General features: G+C 50.0%; 1 protein-coding gene across 5 annotated transcripts in view; it reads left to right on the top strand.

Moving 5' to 3' along the window:
• IKZF1 (IKAROS family zinc finger 1) overlaps window positions 1-19,787 on the top strand; it is a 96,672-nt gene that overhangs the window by 51,808 nt on the left and 25,077 nt on the right. For 3 of the 5 annotated variants that reach the window (XM_040260233.1, XM_040260231.1, XM_040260232.1), the window contains exon 4: window positions 16,929-17,189. The exons of the other annotated variants lie outside the window; for them this stretch is intronic. In XM_040260233.1, coding sequence (XP_040116167.1) covers window positions 16,929-17,189 — 261 coding nt within the window. The remainder of the gene's footprint in view (window positions 1-16,928; window positions 17,190-19,787) is intronic. 5 annotated transcript variants of the gene reach the window in all.

The following is a 19,787-nucleotide window of genomic DNA, read 5'->3' as shown; positions in this document are numbered from 1 at the left end:
GGGGGGTATGTCAGCGTGTGTGTGTGTGTGTGCATGTGTGTCTCTGTGGGGGGGTATGTCAGCGTGTGTGTGTGTGTGCATGTGTGTCTGTGGGGGGGTATGTCAGCGTGTCTGTGCGCGCACACACTCCACCCGGCCGCCCCCCCATGCAATTCCTGCTCTGCTTCCCTTTCTGTCACTTCTCCATAACTCTCTGCTTTTCGGTTGGGCTGCTGTCCCCGGCTTCCTCTTTTCCTGCATTCCTATATTTCATTATTCGCCTTTGTTCCTCTTCTCGGGCTTGTACAACACAGCCAGGAGGATGTGGAAACGCAGTTACAATATGACACATGAGCTGCAGTGTCACAATCGTGCTTGGTGGGGCCTGCGTCCCAGCGGCTTCGGGATGAGGCGGGAGAGGGGAGCTGGCAGAATGCAGAAGTCCTGGCGATGCTGGGATGCTTTTCCCCTAAAGCCCCGCGTTTCCGATTAGCCGAGGCCGTGGAAGCCGTTGACCACCGTTTTCGCCTCGGGAGCCTGAGGCACCTCAGAAACGCCTTCCTGAGTCACCCCCTCCTCACCCCGGGCCACCGCTGAATCCCAGCTTCCCTGTCTGTCTGTCTGTAGGCTTTTTGTCTCCTCAGCATCCCATCTGCCCAGCCCGTGGCTGCAGCCCCTCATTCTCACACTTTCCCAGCGCCCCCCCCCCATGATGTGGCCTCCTGAGCAGGGACCTCAATGGCCCCCTCTGGCCTGGGAGCCTCATCTCAGCTTCCAGAAGCCTCCAGAACCTCATCTCCCCATCCTCCACTGTCCTGAGGACCCCCGCCCTGCATGCCCTCTGGGAATGCCTTCCTTCTGCTTCGTGTTTTGAACATGATCCTCCGAGGCGGCCAGGCCCCGTGTCGCTCACTCAGCTCCAAGCAGGAGGATTCCCCGGTGCTGGACTGCCTGAGGCGGGGGGCTCCCTCCTCTTGCCCCTCTTAGACTGAACCCTCCTGCCCTCAGAGACCCTATTCTCCGCTCAGGGCTCTGCACGCACACTCTGCACGGCCTGAGCATAAACCATCCCTGAGTGCTAGATGCCGCATCTCCCCCAAGGACCCCCTCCTTAGCCTCCTTCCCTGCTGGCCCCGGAGAGTCTGCAGAGGCTGGTGTAGCCCTGGGGGCCTCAAGGAGGATGGCGTGCAGTGTCCCCGGCCAGTGACCCCCGATTTCAGGCACCACGGTTCAGTCCGTTTGCCATTGTGCAGGCATAAGCTGCCAAAAGCAGGCGTGGGGTGGGAAGAGGCAGGCTCTGTCTCCGCCCCGCCCGCATCCCCGCTGGCGGCCCTGGGCAGGGCGGGGGACTGTCTGAGCCTTATTTCTCGGTTTGTAAAGTGGGTTTGTAGGGTTCCTCATGCAGGAATCTCTCCAGGATAGTTCCCAGCTGAGAAACGGAGGGGGCAGTTTCTTCGCGTGGTTTCCTCACAGGACTGCTTTCAGGAAGGAAAGAAGTGGGTGCCCAGAAAGTATTTCACGTGGTCGCTGCCCCTAGTGACAGGCACAGAGCAGAGGGGACTCTGGGTGGTGGCCGGGCACCCCTTGGATTTTACACAGGGGGAACGTGTGACCTGAACTGGTCCTTTTCACACGGTTCTCAGTAAATGGCGTTGAATCATAAAGCTAGGAGGTGTGGACAAAGGGGGAAGGAGAAACCTTCCTTATTTCAGAGAAACGTTGCCTGAGGGAAGGACAGGACTTTTTAAGAGATCATAGTCCTAAGAAACAGCTGAAACCTACTAGGAAAAATGTGATGCTTCAGGTTCTTCCCACGAGATGTGAGATGTGGGCTCAGCTGCCAGGAAGCTGGGCTGTGAGTAACCGGTGGTCCCTTGGCAGGGGGTGGGGCGCCCATGCGCTGTGGCTGCCAGGCCCTCACCCCACCCCCCCAAGGGTCTGGACCCCTGGCCCGGCCTTGTACACTGGTATCCCAGCCGAAGGTACCCAGCCTGAGGCCCGGTGACCCTCTCAGGCCCTGGAGGCCCTGAGGCGGAGCTTCCTCCAGCACCTCCATGGACCAGAGCGCAGGGTCACAGCCCGGAGCTTCATTGCCAGGGCTGGGTTACTGGCCTTGTGTCTGTTGGGCATGGAGCTGAAAGTGGGAGAGTAATGAGAGAGAGGAGAAGGGAAGAGGGGAACGTTTTAGAGTTCCCCAAGAGAGCTGTAAACTGCAGAGTATTCGAGCTTCTTTCACCATGGTCGCAGGAAGTCCACCCTGGACACTGAAGAGCTTGCAAGTCATGTCTCCAGTTTACTGTCAAGATGGTAGGGCTCCTCACCCAGGAACCCCTCCAGGATAGGTCCCAGCTGAGACCCAGGGAGCAGGAACCTCACCGTGACTTCTGAGTGGTGGAGAGGTCCCTGGCGGTGAGGTGTCATCTGTTCGTGGGGCTGGTGGGGGGGTTGAGTGGGACCCAGGACCCATCTGTGCTCAGGGCCCCGGGGACTCTGCCCTTCACTCTGAGTCACTGTTGCAAACAGGCCCTCTGCCTCTGAGGCTATTTTTCTAAGCTGACTTTGTAAATATGTGGGCAGGAAGAGTGGTCTTTGCCATTGACTCGTGCACACACGTGCACACACACATGTGTAAGCCCTGGCACGCTGACCAGGAGCACCCACCCCCCTGCATGTGTGTCCCAGCCTCCAACCTCAGCCCTGCCATCCCCAGACCCAGGTTGCCTCCTATTTTCTGCCGGGTCCTCCCCGATCCTGGCCTCCGCTGCCAGTGCTGTTGGATGGAGAACAGGAAGAGGTGGGAAAAGTAAGATGAAGGCTTGTCTCCTCCCTGGGCCTCCGGGTAGGAGTGTCGCCCAAGGCCTCAGCCCCAGACCCCACCCCAAGCAGCCTCTGCTTACAGACCCGCACCCTTTAGACGGACAGTGCGCTGCTGCGCCCTTGGGCTCAGGACAGCGGGCCAGCGGGCAGAACCCTCCTTCCAGACCCCCGCCTCCCCTGCTGAGTCACCTCGTGCTTGGAATTCCGGCAGGGACCCCTCCGAGCTTCTGGAAGGGAGGGACAGCCAGGGACCCGCCCTCATGTGTCCTGGAGGAGATTACTTTATCTCTGGCCTCCCTGAGTCGGGGCCCGGGCTCCTGGGATCTGCGGGGCTTGACACGGTGCCAGGTGGGGAGCCCGAGGGAATGGCCGGAGCATCTGCAGGGCCCCAGAGGAGCCCCGCCTCGGCCCCTCGGCCCCCTCTGTGACGGAGCAGCCTGTCCCATGCCTCCTCTGTGGGCCAAAAGTGCACACAGCGACCAACCCTCGGAGGCCAGGCACAGCTGACCTTCGGGACTCTCCCAGCCTTCAGCACTCCGTTCAGCCTGCTGTCTCAGTAGGGACGAGCCCTGGGAGAACCGCACCTGAGGCACGCTTAGAGTCACATGGGCTAAAGCGCTTGTGCGGACGCCGGGCGGCAGCGAGCTGCCCATGCCCACCCCTCCCGCCTGGGTGCTCAGGCACCCCGCACCCACGGCCTGCTCGTCCCCTGTCTTCACGGGGGCTGCAAGCTGGCCCCTTGCACCTGTCCCGGCCCCTCAGCACCACCCACAGCCCCACGTGCGGCCTGAGCAGAGTTTCCATCTCTGACTGTTTCGGCCTGTCTGATCCAGTGTAAATTCCCCTCACTGGAACAAGGTTTGGGATGGAGAGACAAAAGTCAAGGTCTCCGTACAGCCAGGCCCTCACGCTATCTCAGCCTCCCCCCACCAGTCCGTGCTGAGACTTTTAGAGCTTCTCAGGGCTTCCCCAGTTGTCTGAATTTTCTTCAGTCCTTATTTATTGCCTGAAAATGTCCATTTCCTTCTGTCTTTTTAAAGCTTGAGCTAAACTCTCTCACTCTGTTTATTATTATTATGTTCCTATTTTCTCTTTTTCATGGTTTTCTTTAGATTTCAGGAGTTGGAGGAGAATTTTAGAAATTTCATCTTGGTATTTATGTATACTTGCAGTCTTTGAATAGGCAAATACTGTTTTTACCAATGGGGCTTCCCAGGTGGCTCAGTAGTAAAGAATCTGCCTGCAATGCAGGAGACTCAGGAGACCCAGGTTCGATCCCTGGATGGGGAATTTCCCCTGGAGAAGGAAATGGCAACCTGCTCGAGTATTCTTGCCTGGACAGTTCCATGGACAGAGAAGCCTGGCGGACTACAGTCTGCGGAGGCAGTCCATGGGGTCTCAAAGAGTCAGACATGACTGAGCAACCTTACATGCACATTCTTACCAATAAAAAGGTAATTTCCATAAAAAAACAACAACTGGAAGGACATAACTTTCTGAAAATATACCTAAATCTATCCTTTAACCTGTTCACCCTGAGTGGTGGTGAACTCTGTCTCAGAGGGTGAGTTAAGGACACCAGAGCAACAGCTTCCGAGGCAGTCCCATGAACAGAATCCTCATTTTTGAACATCTTTGCTCAGAGGTACTCTTTAAAAGAAGAATCTTTGCTTATCCTGGTTTCCCTTTCTAAATTATAGGTTTGTCAATCAGAGCTTTCCCATGCTATTTAGTTCACTGTGAACAGTTCAATTGTACTAATAAAATATGAACAAAACTAGGGCTGGTCCTCAGCTGTGCTACACGGAGAGGAGATCAGGAGTTGGTTTATCCCCATCGGATCATCAGGTCATTGGTTAGTTGTTATGGGAAGGAGGGCAAAGTTCACCATGGCCATTTTGTCACTTTTCACTTGAAGTAACCACTATTGTTCCGTGACCTGGCATCAACTGGAAACCCTGTCAGGGCGAGTGATGGCCAGCCCCGAGTGGAGGTGAAGATCTGCCGGGGTTTGGGGATGGAAGGGAAGTCTGCTCAGACTTGGGTTTCCAGGCACCGAGGGCAGCTGTCCTCCGAACCACATGGTCTTACAAAGCCCAGCCCTGTTGTTTTTCCTGGTTATGAAAAACTTGGTGGGTGCCAGTCGGCTGTGGCTAATCCCTTCGGCCTGAAGCCTTTGCTGACGAGAAGATAGGTGGTGTGTTAGCCGTGGTTATCTGCCCGCGCCTTCCCACCGAGGGGAGCGCTGGCTGAGAGAGAGGCCTGAGGAGTGTTGCTGTGAATCTGCGCGTGAGCCTGACAGACGGACGTGGTGGTTCCCATTCGGTGGATGAGGCACTCAGGCGTCAGGGCGGCTGGCGCCTCACTGAGTCCACAGCCCCGGGAGAGGCAAAGCCGAGTGGCCGGCCCTGCGGCCCTTGCACCCAGCTCTTTGACCCTGCCCCATCCTTCCTAGAAGTCAGCGAGGCTGCAGATTCAGGGACGTCTGGGATGTGACGTCCCGGGATGCAGGTAGGAGCAGCCGGAGGACTCATTCCAGCAGAAAGCCTGGGCCCGTGTGCTCAGTTCTCTAAACTGAGAGTCCAGCACTTTCCCCATGACTCACTTGATCTAAACACACCCCGCTGCTTGGGATTCGCACTTAGACGTAAGCAGCACGGTGCCTTCTGTCATCCAGGTTCTCCTGGAATCTATGTGGGTTTCTGAAATGTTCAAGTCAGATGGTTGTGTCCAAAAGGAATAGTGAGGAGTTTGATTCAAGGCCCCTGTGGTGAGCACTTCACGTTCCAGCCAGGGCCTGCAGCCCTTTATCTGAACACAGGATTGAGCTCCAGACACACCAGGTTCCAGAACTAGCGTGCATCCTAAGGGCTCTGGAGTGGAGTTGGCAAGGGCTGTGTAGCTGAGAGAGAAGGTGGGTTCCAAGTGGGTGTCACAAGGATAGAAAAGCAGAGGGGCCTTGCAGTGGGTGGGGAGTCTTTGCTAGCTGAGCAGGTCGGGGGATGAGGCTTGGAGGAAGAGTCCTTGATATCTGCACAGGACACAGATCTGCTGGGACAGGGACAGCTTCACACCAGCTGCAAGGCATTTCCAAAGAGATGAGGATGGCGGTTTGCTTCCTCTTACGTTGTCGGAATAGTGTTACCAGCTGGAGAATAGTGTTATCAGCAGGTGCTGGCTCGTCGTTGCTTCCGGTGTCCACCCAGGACACAGGGCTGAGTGGACACTGGGGCCCTGGGGTCTGAGGAAGGATCTGGAGTGAGAAGGGGGTGTTGCAGGAGGAGGCTCTTAGGGATCACTCAGCTGAGATGTGAGCCAGTGCTCATGGGCTCCGTGTGCCGGGTCAGACTATAGCTTCTTCTTCCGTCAGCCTGGAAGGACACTCCTTTCTCGGCGTGAATGGTTAGGAGTGTCAGAATTCTCTCCCCTGGTAGGACTAGGCACTCCTTCACGTAGAGGGTGGTCTGAGCACAAAGTTCCACCCCAAAAACATCTGGTGTGGGGGAATCTCACAAGAGTCTAGATCTGGTACTTCTGCAGGACGTAACTAGCTCTCCTGCAGGAATGTGGTCTTGGAGTTTTGGTTCTGACAGTCCCTGGTCCTCTCCTTTGCCCACTGGCCCAGGTGGGGACCCTCTCACTAGGGCCGTGACAGGACAAGGATGCCCATCCCTGAAATGTGAGATCTGCAGGCATCACAGAAGTCACTGCAAACCATACTTACATGAGTTACTGAGACTAATGATCTGATCGTGAGCAACAGGCTTAATATGATTTGAAGACTATGTATAAAAGTCATATGACAGCACGTTTCTAAATTCTTCTAAATACAAATCTGAATGTATTTACACTAAAATCATGCATCTTTCTTTGACTTGAGAGGGGACAGACTTCTTCTCTCCTAGTTTGAAAATCCTAAGTACATCTTCATCTCTTCCAAAGGTACCAGCAGTATGGGAAGCATAGAATTATATTCTTGATAATTTGCACAAATAAAAGGACCTGAAGAGTGTGGTTTCTGGGCCTTTCACCTTTTTTTTCTCAGAATGGTCACCAATGTGCAATCTGAATAGGGTTCAGAATCTGAGGCATTCCCAGCATTTTATACAGAAATGTTCATAACAACTCACGGAATAAAAAGTCCTACCAAGTGAGCTCAATTTGCTCTTGGTGACAAGAATGCATCCTGTGAAATTTAGGAAACTTATCAAGGTGCACTAAATCTGCTTCTGTCTGCACCTTTTTATGAAGCAATAGCCTAAAGTTTGGGGTGGAATTTATAAAAGAAATGAAGAGGCTGGGAGTCAGTTGAGACATCACTTCTGCTCCCGTGGTGAAGCTTCGGGACCACCCACGACTGTGACCAGAACACATCGGCTCTGCACCTGTAACACAGCCCCCCAAGTGCCCAGGGAGAATGGGGGTGCGGCTGATGTCACATTCATCGGACATGGGGACACCATTGGCGCGTAGGGCACTGGGGTCAGTGGCCAGAGAGAGTGAGAGCCTCTGCGACATGGTGCCCGCTGCGCATGCTTACTGCCCGTGGGCTTGGGGACCGGTGGCCCTGGAGACAGCAACGCTGGGGGCGGGGCTCTCACTTTCCAGACCGCTTGTTTGTAGTCATTTTAATGATGTGGGGAATTCTTTATTTTAGTAAACATATGTATTCTTTATTTCATTATTTTTAAATGAAATACAATTGAGGTACAGAATTATATTAGTTTCAGGTGTACAGCTTAGTGATTCAGTGTTTTTACAATTTGTACTCCTTTAAACCTTGTTACAAAATAATGGCTGTAATTCCATGTGCTATACGATATATGGTTGTTGTTTATCTATTTCAAATTTTATATTGGAGTATAGTTGCTTTACAATGTTATGTTTCAGGTGCACAGCAAAGTAATTCGGTTATACATATATCCACTCCTTTTAGGTTCCTTTCCCATACAGATTATTACAGAGTATTGGGTAGGTTTCCTTGTACTATGCAGGATGTCCTTATTAGTTATCTATTTCATATACAGTGGTGTGTGTGTGTTAACTGTGGGGAATTCTGTCCGTAAGCGCTCTGTAACTCCCATGCATGGGGGTGTGTGTGTGTGTGTGTGTGTGTGTGTTAACTGTGTAGGGAATTCTGTCCATAAGCGCTCTGTAACTCCCATGCGTGGTGTGTGTGTGTTAACTGTGTGGGGAATTCTGTCGGTAAGCGCTCTGTAACTCCCATGGGTGGGGTGTGTGTGTGTGTTAACTGTGTGGGGAATTCTGTCAGTAAGCACTCTGTAACTCCCATGCGTGGTGAGTGTGTGTGCACACATCTCAGTGTGTGCTTATGTGCAGCTGCAGTAACTTTTAAGCTCTCCAGCTTCATAATGGAGAAAGCACAGCTCCCAAAGCCCCATCCTGCAGGCAGAGTGTGTATTTGGAGTACTGAGTTTCTGTGTTAATTACATGTGGTCTCAGATTCACCTGGGACCCCGCTCACCACCAAGAGGACAAACTCCAGGGCTTCCTGGAAGCCCCGGCCCCTCCCTGGTGCCTTAGTGATGGTTCCTGCCTTGTAGGACCATGTGGGGACTAAAGGCAGTTTGTGGAAAGAGTTTATAAATAAGTGCCTGTTGTTTATAGAGTTCCTGGTGCCCGCCTTCCATGAGGTGCTGGCCTGATCAGAGTAAAATGGGATGAGATGGGACAGAGCAGGAAGGAGAGTGTTCATGCTTCCCTACTGTGTGCTTGTTCTCCGCAGGAAGAGAGGAGCTTTCCTTTTTCTGAACTCAAAAGTTGGTACTTGCAGGAACATAGGTGGTGCCCGAGCAAGAGTGAATTTCTATCAGTTCTGCTTTCCTCGGGGAAGAAAAACGCTATAGCTACAGAGGATAAGCAGAGAACTGATGCTCCTGGCGAATGGGTAGCGTTCGCTGTCTGATGGTTGCTGTACTGCTACTTATATTCAATGCAAGGTGTGCTCATGGGATTTGGTGTTTGAAGGTCTATGCTCTGATCATCCGGGACCTGTGCGAGTGCACACCTTCTCCTGGGAGGCAGCTTTTAGATGAACATCATTCGTCTCTCAGCCCTGTAGTGCCTTCACTCATCCACTCTGTCCGTCCTCCACCTTCACCTCCCCCTCCTCACTGTCACACATGGCCTCTAGCTGAAGGGGTACCAGGAGGTCGACTGTCAAATCAAGCCATGCTCAAGCCCGTCAGCAGTCTCAGTCATTTCTCAGAGAATCAAGGCAGTGATGTCATTTAATCAGAAAATTTTATATTATGTCATATATTCTGATGTCCCTGATTTTAAAAGGTAATACTGACCTTTCAAAACATCTTGGCCTTTTCTCCCTCATCTGAGATGGTAGCACCCTGTGACGTGGAGGGCTCGGGGCTTCAGAAGTTGGAGCTCAGTGAAGATGACAGAATTGCAAAGGTCACTGTGAAATCAGTGTCCCTGGGTGACTGGCTGCTGACCGTGGAGCACGGTGGACCAGGCAGACCAGCTGGTGCCAGCCCTGCTGGGCAGGGGGATGGGAGTACCAGGGCTGACTGTTAGAGGCAGATGATCAGAAGGCAGGAGCGTCCGAGGAACAGGAGGAAGACAGGAAGGCTGGGGGTTTACTAGGAAATGATTCAGGTAGCAACTTCAAGGAATAGCTTTGGCGGTGTCTCCGAAACTGTTTCCCATTCTCCCAATATTTTACTGACCTTTTCATGGGGAAGAGGGGAGGGCCTGTGGGCACATAAGTTTGGAAAACACTGGTTTAAGCCAAGTACAGTAGGTCTGTTCCTGCAGGAAACTCTGCCATTCAGCAGTTCAGCAACATGTTTAATTCAGCAGCTACTCTGTGGATGTCCCTCAGACTGCCACGGGTGTCACTTCAGCAGACAGAACTCGTGTGTGTGTGTGTGTGTGTGTGTGTGTGTGATGTGCACTGTCTGTTAAGTTCCAAGACATAGGCACACACTGGAAAGCGCTAACCTATAAAACAGAAAAAAAAAAACAACTTGGTAATTTGAGGTGGTGATAGTCTTTATGAGGGCAGCTGATAAGGAATACCCACGGAAATTGGTAGTTCACTTTGAGGTAGGGAAAAACACAAATTTTTCCCCACCCAGTGTGTTGCATGAACATTTTCTAATTTTCTGTGAGGACTTTCTAAGAAAAAGCCGAAGGAAGAACATTTGCAATGCAGGCAGCCCGTTAAGAGTCACGCTGCTTCTGTGAAGATAAGCGCTTTCCCAGGGGAAGCTCAGCTATGATGAGCACATCTTGGACCTGTCTGTACCAGCTCTGCTGAAGGGTTTCTCACCATTCTAGAAGGTTCCAGAAGCAGTGTCTAAGATGCTCAGCACACCAGAGGTTACTCTACAGCATCTGTGTGATTTGGTGCCATGAGCTCAGACCTCTGGGAAGTGGGATCCTGTTTTGAAGTAAGCACTGTGTTGCCATTTCAGCCCTTTGTTTGAAGGCTGACAGTGCCAGACTGGTAGCTAAATAATGGCGTTGAGTAATATTACTTTCCTTTTTTTAAAAAACAACAACAACAATAGTTTCTTTTAAACTCTTACTCTGTCTCTTGGATGGTGTTACAGCCCAGCTTTCTTTTTGCCTTCTTTGTTGCAGTGGCTTATGGGGCTGACGGCTTTAGGGATTTCCATGCAATAATTCCCAATTCTTTCTCTCGTAAGTATACACTTTGCTTCTAGAAAACAATAATGCATGTTCATTTCATACTCAGTTCCCATAGTGTAAGTATTGTGAATGCATGATTTTTTCATCACCTTCCTCCATACTTGAAACATTGAGATAAGTATCAGTCATGCTGTTGATTAAGCATCTGCCACCGAGAACACCACTTAAACACTTGAGGTGTGTGTGCCTGGTTTTATCATAGACTGTTGGATGCACCATGGAGCGTGCCTTCCATGGTGGCAGTGCAGTAACAGTAAGGGTAGAAGTAATAATGGTTTAACGGAATTATTACTCTACTAATGCTGTTAAATAGTTTCGTTATGAATGTTACCAGTATCTCCTCTTTGGCTGACTATAATGATACTGACCAGACTTTCTGTCACCGTTAAATAACCCAACATACTTTCAAGATACCTTGTACAATTCTGTAGGACAAAGAAGGATGCGTACTCTCCTTCTGTAGCTCGGAACGATTAATTTCAGAACTGAGAGGAGAAAAGGCGCAGGGCATCAAGGCCGTTGCTTCGTGGTCCTCACTTCCTGAGCAGACACACTGAGTGCTTCTGTGTGCGGGACGTTCCCGATCTGAGCTGTCAAACCCAACGCAGATGTTAATTTCATTTTTCTTTTTTAGGTTTTGAGAGATGATGAATGATAAATATATTTGAGCGACATCCTTGAAGGAGTATTTTAAGAAGTGGAAAGGGCTTTTAAAAAATGTCCAGAGAGTCGAATACTAAAAGTGATGCGATAAGTTGGTTGCCCCCTTAGGACATAGTCTTCAGAGCCTATGTTAGTAAGTGTTCTAATGTTATAAAACAATGTCAGAAGATAAGTCATGCTTAATCCTGTAACGAGTATTAACACAAACTCTAATCTCAAAGGTGTCAGTAGCAGTTAAAGAAAGGTTTATGACATCCTGGCCATCAAAAACTCTTTGGCACCAAAAGGGTTTAGCAGTTATCAGCCTAGGGTTACCCCTTTTCTTGCAACCTACACTGACTGCTTTTCCAGTTTATAAAAGTTATAGAGATCTTTTTCTTACTAATGTTCCTTTGAATTGACTTTAAAACAGCTTGATATTTATTTCTGTGAGATCTATATGCATGTATATATAAATGTTTATATGTGTGTGTATATGTGTTTATATGTGTGCTTATGTGATTATATAAAACACTTTTAAGGTACTAGCACAGAGAACTAACATTAATTTTGAGATGAAATATGGAAATATTTGTTGAAATATTAAAAAGTCAAATGCACTTAAGAGTAAGATAATACATTCTGACATGTTTTCATTAAATCTGAGAAGGTTTAGGATCAAGCACGTTGCAGTGTTGGAGAAGATCCTTTGGTGAAGACTTCAGTATGTAAAAATTGCTGCCTATAAAGATACACAATACTTGCAGATACTGTAAGACAGATGATACATGTCTCAGTGCCCTTCCTGTCTACTTTTATACAGTTGGGTTCACAAGGTTTTAGTATCTCTTCTCTCCTCCTTCCCCACCCTCTCCCACATACCCAAGTTGCAACTGTTGATCTTGAGGAGGTCCCCACCCAAACAAGCAACCCAACTGTTCTGGGCCAACATCACCACCTAGTGGTCATGATAGAGAATTGTCCTCTTCATTTATCTCTCTTTTTTGTCCCTTGTTGAAAATTGAAAACAAACTGTTTGACCCTATTCTCTCAGTTTGTGTCCCCTGTTACCTGAGAAAAATGTAAATAAACGCTAGTAACTCATTCTGTTTTTCATACTCTTACTCTTTTATCTCTCCCTGATTTCATTCCTTTTAAAACCTAAAACATCAAATAAGGATAAACATACCTCCAGCTGAGGGCTCCCCTCGTGGCTCAGATGGTGAAGAATCTGCCTGCAACGCAGGAGACCTGGGTTCAGTCACTGGGTCGGGAAGATCCCCTGGAGAAGGGAATGGCTACCTTCCCATTAGGGAAGTAAAAGACGTAATCATGCCTCCTTGCAATGAAAAATCCTGCATTTTTAATGATATAAGTTCTAATCAGTGGTTTCATTAACCTTAAAGTGCTTAAAAGTTTTCATAAACCTTTAGAGGCAGCACAAAAACTTCTACACATCTTTCTTCATCTAAAATTTTTAATTAGCTTCATTCAAGATACACCTTAAATATGTTTGATCTTTCCTAGCTGGTCACCAGTTGCAGGAATATTTCTGTCTCCTGATTTTTTCATTTAAAATATTGAGCATTTTGAGCTTACCTTGTCTAAACTCATAGTTTAGGGAAGATCTCTTCAGTGGAAAAATGCCATCTGAGTACCAATGCTTTACCTCACCTATAAATATATAGACACATTCTAAAGGGAAAGGAAAGTGATGGGGAAACAGAATCTATCTGTGAGGCAAGGCTGCCAGGGCGCTATATCCCTTTGCATTAAAATGTTTTAATCTTTCATGAGCCCATACAATGGTTGACAGCAGATCCAGGCCTCCTGGCCCCAGTGACCCCGAGTTCTCTGGATTCTCTCAGGGCTAACCTTGTCTGTGTGCTAATGATCAGGCACCCGGCGTCACTCTAAGGACTCTCCTGTTGCTAATAACATAGAAAGCCTCTGAGATGTATAAAAACGAGACTTTCATTTTCCCAAATTTTAAATTGCATCTTGGAAAGAAAGTGGCTTTTGGCTCAGGGTTTGAAGGCACATCCACTCTGCCGGCAGCCATGCTTATTAAATAATGACACTGGGGCCTCGTCCATTAGCTCCCGGGACTCGGTGGAAAAGTTAGCTGCATGGTCAGGCCTGAACCAATGTGTCCAGGATTAAGAAACACAAAGTCTCCATTTCATGTTCTATATTTAATCAGTTCCATTCAGCACCATACTGAGTTTGACATTTTTCTAAGTGGTGGAAGGACAGAGTTACAAAATATTTATAAGTATAATCCCCATATTCAAGGAGAGTATAACATTTCATAGAAGCAGTAATGCAGCTAAGCAGCTTGGGGTCCAAAGAAACAGAACCGATGGAATGGTTTAGGAATTCAGAAAGCGGATGACCACAGAGACAGCATCCGCGGGCTGGACCACAGAACGCTAAATGCAAGTTAGGCAGGATGACTGGTTCCTGGAATTGATGACAGCATGGGTCCAAGGAAGAAAATAAGAGAGGGCTGACCACATGGCCTTCTCACACAGGGTTCAGTGGCCCCGCTTGTCTCTGGGTGGGCTCTGGAGTGTTTGGGTGTGAACCTGCGGATGGCCGAAGTTCACACCCGTCATCTGGTCCCAGTCTCCTCCTTCACTAGTTTGAGCAAAGGCTGGTGCCCCTGAATGCTCCGGGGTGTGCAGTTCGAAACCACGGAGCCACCAGCTCTCAGACCCGAGAGCCTTCCTGGGAAGGCCTACAAGAGGCAGGGGCAGGCCCTCCACACCTGTGCCCGCCCCTCTGGTGCCTTGAGTGGGAGCCTGGCTGCCAGAGCCGCCCACCACCACCACGCTCCAGGCATTGCCTTCTGTCCTGCAGCAGTGTGGAGGCCTCCCAGGGCAGGGATCCCCCTCAGGAGGACCTCCAGTCCCCCTTTTGTCTTCCTCCCACTTCCCTTCGTTCAGGAACTTGGGTTGGGGGGCATCTCTGCTCTCAGCCCGAGGCTTGCGTCTGAGCCCAGTGCATCCGGGCCCCTCGACATCTCGGAAGGGGCTTCCTTCTGGCCCGCTCCAGACTGTGTTTACAGGAGGCTGCAGCCTGTGCGGCAGGGAGACCCTGTAGGTCAGTGACGTGGGCCCCCAGGCCTGCAGCTTCTCCTGTCCTTTCCTTGGGCCACATCGCTAGTCAAACTCACCATCATGTAAAACCCCCGAAGCCACTTTCACATTTACAGAAGTGAAGCCAAAACGCCCCATCTGAGCTTGTGTTTCTCCAGTGTGTCTTCTGCCTCATGAGGACTGTACGTGGATGTATGTTAGATTTCAACTCTTGAGATCGGATCTGTGTTTGCCACATATTAAGACAGCTCCCTGCCCTGATTTCCGTCATGTACAAGAATAATATGACCGCCACCTGTATTCACCTCCCCGTGAGACGAGAGCCCTTTCTGATGGACACCCGCCTTGGGTTGGGGGCGTCTCTGCACCTTTCCCACGCAGCCGGCACCTAGGGTGCATTTGTCCACAAAGAGATAGGAACTTCCCCCTCACATGGAGAGAAAATTCACACATGCTTGAATCTGCTGAGCCAGTGGCTGACGTGTGGCCCACTGGGTCTCACCTCCACCCCCGGGCCCCCTCTCACTTGCCACAGACCTTTCTGTGACCGTCTGGCCTTGAATTCTGCCCCCTTCCCTCTGCCCCCAAGCGCAGGCAGCTTCCAGCTCCGCATGCCCAGCATGTGCCTGCTAGCTCCTGTGACTCCATGTGTCTCCATGTGACGCCAACCCTCTGTCCAATCCCCATGATTTATGCTCCCCTGACCTTGCACAGGGATCTGGAGACCCCCGAATTGGGGAGCTGCCTACGTTTTTTCCATAAAACGAAAATATCACACAATACTGAATTTTCTTCTTTGTGCTTACTTAGCCTGTTGTGGTGCTGAGTACATCTACCTAAAACCATTCCAGAGGATCCACAATGATCGGAGAGTAATTTATGAAAAGATCTCAGGCCTTTTTGGCCTCCTGGTTTCTTGAGTCTGTGAATACAGTTCTCAGAGAAAATGTCACTTGGCAGAATAATGACAAAGTCCCGCCTTCATGGACTGCTGTCAGATGAGTGTCAAGACTTCCGGCTTGAGGGCATCTGTGAGGTTTAAGGTGACATCCGTCCCTCACTCCCCATTCCCACTGTTACGCTGTTCACCCCTGACATGCTTTACCTGTGCTGCCCACAGCCTGCCTCCAGGACCAGGGTGGGTCCCGATGGCAGAGAGCCATCTCTTTGCCCCCTCAATTCCCTCACAGCTCCAGCTGGCCCAGTGCTGACAGTTTCCAGTTTTACAGATGAGGAAACCAAGGTACAGAGCAGGTACCTGCGTTGTACCGGATCTCAGCATTTATAAAGAATGGAGCTAAGAGTCCAAACCAGGAATTCTGACTTCAGAGTCTCAGCTCTGAGCTTGCCAATCATAAGAGCTGTGTTGAGTCCAACCAGCTTGTTACTAGCACAGGCCTTCTCAGACTCCAGTGGAAGTGGCTGTGTCCATGGGGGTGGGTCTGGGGTGGGCCTCGTTCAGTGGGTCTGGGCTGGACCCCAAAGTCTGCCCTTGCCAGAGTGCTCTCAGGAACTTGCCTGTGGTCCAGGAACCATACTGGGAGAACCACTGATTCACAACGCCAGTCAAAACCTTTGCAGTCATGGTTGCTGTCTGTCTCGCTGGTTATTTCACTTGGCATAACTTGCCTCCTCCCTCTTGTTCGTCTGTAGAGACTGTGATGAACACGAGGGCTTTCAGTATAACTGCAGTTTCTCCTGGTCATCGCAGTGTTGGATTCGGCCGTCCCTTATCAGTCGGTGTTTCAGAAGAGTGCAAACCAAATATCTGCTTTCTTTACCAAGAAAAATACACGAATGACAGAAATAATGACCCTAAATGTGATGCTGAGGAAGCAACAATGCAAAGTGGACTGTGGTTATTATATCATAACCAGGAGCCCTTCACCTCCTCTGCCCCCCTCCCCATGCCCACACACGACGAGTCTTTCTTTCTGAAAAGCTGGTACAGATCTGTTTACATTCACAGACCATCCCAGTCAACCCTTGAGCAACTGAAAGAAACCTCAGACTCATGGCCCTACTTTAGGATACAGGTTTTATTATCACTCTGGAATAAGAAGGGTTTAGAGTGGTCATGTGCCAAAGAAACAGACAAAATTCTTTCAGGAATCTGCAGGCAGAAATCTAAGGGTGTGTTTGCTGAGTTTTGTCCCCACGTGTATTAATACATAATGAAGGAAAGGAAGCTTATGCTTATCTTTATGCTTAAGGGGACTTTCTCAGCTAGATAAGCACTTCTCAGGGGGTTTTGCCAAACAAGGGCCCCCACCCGTGGGGGCTGGATTACTTGACGATCCCTCCTCTTCTGGGGTCAGGGGTTCTGCTGGCTCACAGGGTGTTGGACTTGGCCTCGGGTCGCTCCAGAGGGGCTGTCACAGTGGACCTGTGAGAGCCCCCCATGCCCCCCCAATCTAAAGTGAGAATTTATAAATAGCTTTTCCACACATCTTCACCCTCTGCCATTCGGACCTACAGAAAGGGCAGGCAATTGACCCAGCCCCGAGATGCCGACTGCCACAGGTCACAGCCCCCTGGGGGCTGACGGGTCCGGGCCGGGCTGCTGTCCCCCGGGATAAGGTGCTGAGAACCTGTGTCTGGAAGCTGCCGCTCCCACTGGGTCGCGTCACTGCTGGGCGGTGCTGTTCCGTTTTTGCCTGACACTGAGCGGCCCCTGTGTTGTGTTGTCTCTTTCAGCCGGTAATGTTAAAGTAGAGACTCAGAGTGATGAAGAGAATGGGCGTGCCTGTGAAGTGAATGGGGAAGAGTGTGCGGAGGACTTGCGGATGCTCGATGCCTCCGGAGAGAAAATGAATGGCTCGCACAGTATCCAAGGCAGCAAAGCTTTGTCAGGAGCTGGAGGCATTCGACTTCCTAACGGCAAACTAAAGTGTGATGTCTGTGGGATCATTTGCATCGGCCCCAATGTGCTCATGGTCCACAAGAGAAGCCACACTGGTAAGGCCTGGCGTAGCTCCTCCTTCGGTGGCCCGGAGGGGCCCGCGGGGTGTCGTAGAGGACAAGGCCCCTCCCGGCCGAGTGTCCTGAGCGAGGTGTAGCCTCCCTGTTCATCCAGAAGGACTTCTAAACGTGCACCAATTCTATCCTCTAAACTAAAGCTGTAAACAGGAAGGTAAAGGGAACAGGTGTGTGAGTTCTGACAAGGGCCTGAGGTCCTGCTCGCTGAATAGGGGCGGTGGGGCTGTGCCAGATGGCTCTCCCATAAGAAACCAAACAGAGCAAGAAGCTGATGCCCTGAAACCCACTCCTCAGACTGTCCACCGAGAACCCACTAGTGGGAGATGCATGTCAGGGATATCTGATTCTTAGAAACAGTCATTGAATGCTGATGGAATGGCAGCAAAGTGTAGTCTTTCAGAAAGACTTTGTTTTCAGAAGGCTTCTCCTCCCAGGCGACACTCCCACCGAGATGGTTTGGTTGCCAGCGGCTCCCATCTGAGGGTTTCCCTGGTGGCTCAGACCGTAAAGAATCTGCCTGAAATGCAGGAGACCCTCTCAGATTGGTAAAGAGTTTAATACCTAAACCCCTGCCCTAGCAGATGTGGGGGATGGAGGCTTTGGCAGCAGAAGAGAAAGTATTCTGGATCCAGAATTAAGGAGTGCAAACTGAAGGCTGCACCCAAGCTCCTGACATGTTACCACACTGGGTGCTGGAGACAAAAGGTCTGCATTCTGCCCCACCCTTGTGCCCCGAGCGCACTCATGGCAGACACCCAGTCATGTGCTTACCCACTGGAAGTGTCACGAGTGGCCCTAAAGAGTCTTCAAAATAAATACTAACAGGGCACACCTTACCTTTAACGGCATGCATAAAGAGTCTTTAGAACTGAATAGAAGCTTTACTCTTCTGCTCTAAAGGTGGAAAAAACATAATAAATGTGCCTACCCCAGTGATCACTGAAAATTTGGACATAAACATACCCTGAGCCTCTGCTGCCCAGGGGTGCTGGCGGGGGGCTGCAGTTAGGGTTAGGATTAGGTCATCTTAAAGCCAGGGTCTGCCCCTGTTCTCCACAAGAGGAGACTGGCAAACTGGCAAAACAGCAGACTGAGAAGGCAAAGTGGGTTTCGTAACCTAGCTCAGGGAAGTGAGGAAGAACATGAACATCGCGACCTCATGTGATTCTTCCCTGGGCCACACGCTTATCTGATTATCAAAAATGAAGCAGGAACTCAGAAAATTCGTGGAGCAAAACAGCTGGGTTGTAAGGAAATGCGGATCTTTGTAGAGTTGTCATTTTTATATTTGAATCAGGCAGTTCCCAAAATGATTTTTGGTTGTCATCCATCTGGAAAAACCGTATAATATGTCTACTTTCAATCAACATTCATTTTCGATAAAAACTTAACTTCTACAGTTTAGCAAACTTTGTTTTCCCTAATGTGCCTAGTCATCCCCCAATTATCCCGTGAACAATCCCCGGGACATCTAGCCCTAAGGGAAGCTCACAGGAGAGTAGTCGGGAGGCGGAAACTAAAGTGAGCGTAGGTTACGTGGTGAGAGACCCCTTACAGGATGCCCTGGGACCCACGTTAATTCATTCCTGGCAGAGAAAAAGACCTCGCAAATGAATTACTTTCCTGTTAATTCATGTAAAACCTCACTATACAGTGAAAGTTCTCTTCAATAAATATTTGATAACTGAATGAAATGCTGGCATACTAAATGGCCAGAATATAATGACTGCCTGCCGTGATAAAAAGAATAATTGCATTTAATGATAAGCCTGCCAAGTATAGGTATGCAGAGTAGACTGGCTGTTGCTGCCCACTTCTGCCCACAAATAATGGCTACGTGCCAGATAGGCACCAACACGTGGAGTCTTTCGCTAACGGCACAGTTCATTCCAGAAAGAGGGACTTAGAGACCATCAGTTTTATGATTCCCGCTTGATTTCTATTAAAAAAGAAAAAACAAAAAAACCTGAATCAAGGAACTCCTGGATTGCCTTTGTAATGCTTTTCTACTTTGCATAGATATAGTGGTAGGTTGGAGAAGGCAATGGCACCCCACTCCAGTACTCTTGCCTGGAAAATCCCATGGATGGAGGAGCCTGTTGGGCTGCAGTCCATGGGGTCGCGAAGAGTTGGACACGACTGAGCGACTTCAGTTTCACTTTTCACTTTCATGCATTGGAGAAGAAAATGGCAACCCACTCCAGTGTTCTTGCCTAGAGAATCCCAGGGATGGGAGAGCCTGGTGGGCTGCTGTCTATGGGGTCGCACAGAGTCGGACACGACTGAAGCGACTTAGCAGCAGCAGCAGCAGCAGTGGTAGATTGGTATGTACAGAAATAGCAACATGTTGGCCAAACTAGGATACTACAAAGTACCCACATTCGTGGGATCAGAGGGGAATGTATCAGAAAGGCAGGCTTTGCTAATCCCCAACCCTGCCCTGAATTCCCTAAAAGCAGCCTTTCCCAAAGGTAAAGTTCCCGTGACTCACTGGAGGTCCTGTGAAAATGCACTCTGGAGTTCAGTCCCAGAGGATGCTGGGAGCTGGAGCAGGGACCCAGACTGTCTGTAGGTGGT

This window comes from Oryx dammah, unplaced genomic scaffold (assembly GCF_014754425.2).
Source record: "Oryx dammah isolate SB20612 unplaced genomic scaffold, SCBI_Odam_1.1 HiC_scaffold_18, whole genome shotgun sequence".
NCBI classification, from domain to species: domain Eukaryota; kingdom Metazoa; phylum Chordata; class Mammalia; order Artiodactyla; family Bovidae; genus Oryx; species Oryx dammah.
Note: the sequence above shows the minus strand (reverse complement) of the source record. Positions and strands in the feature narration are given on the sequence as shown.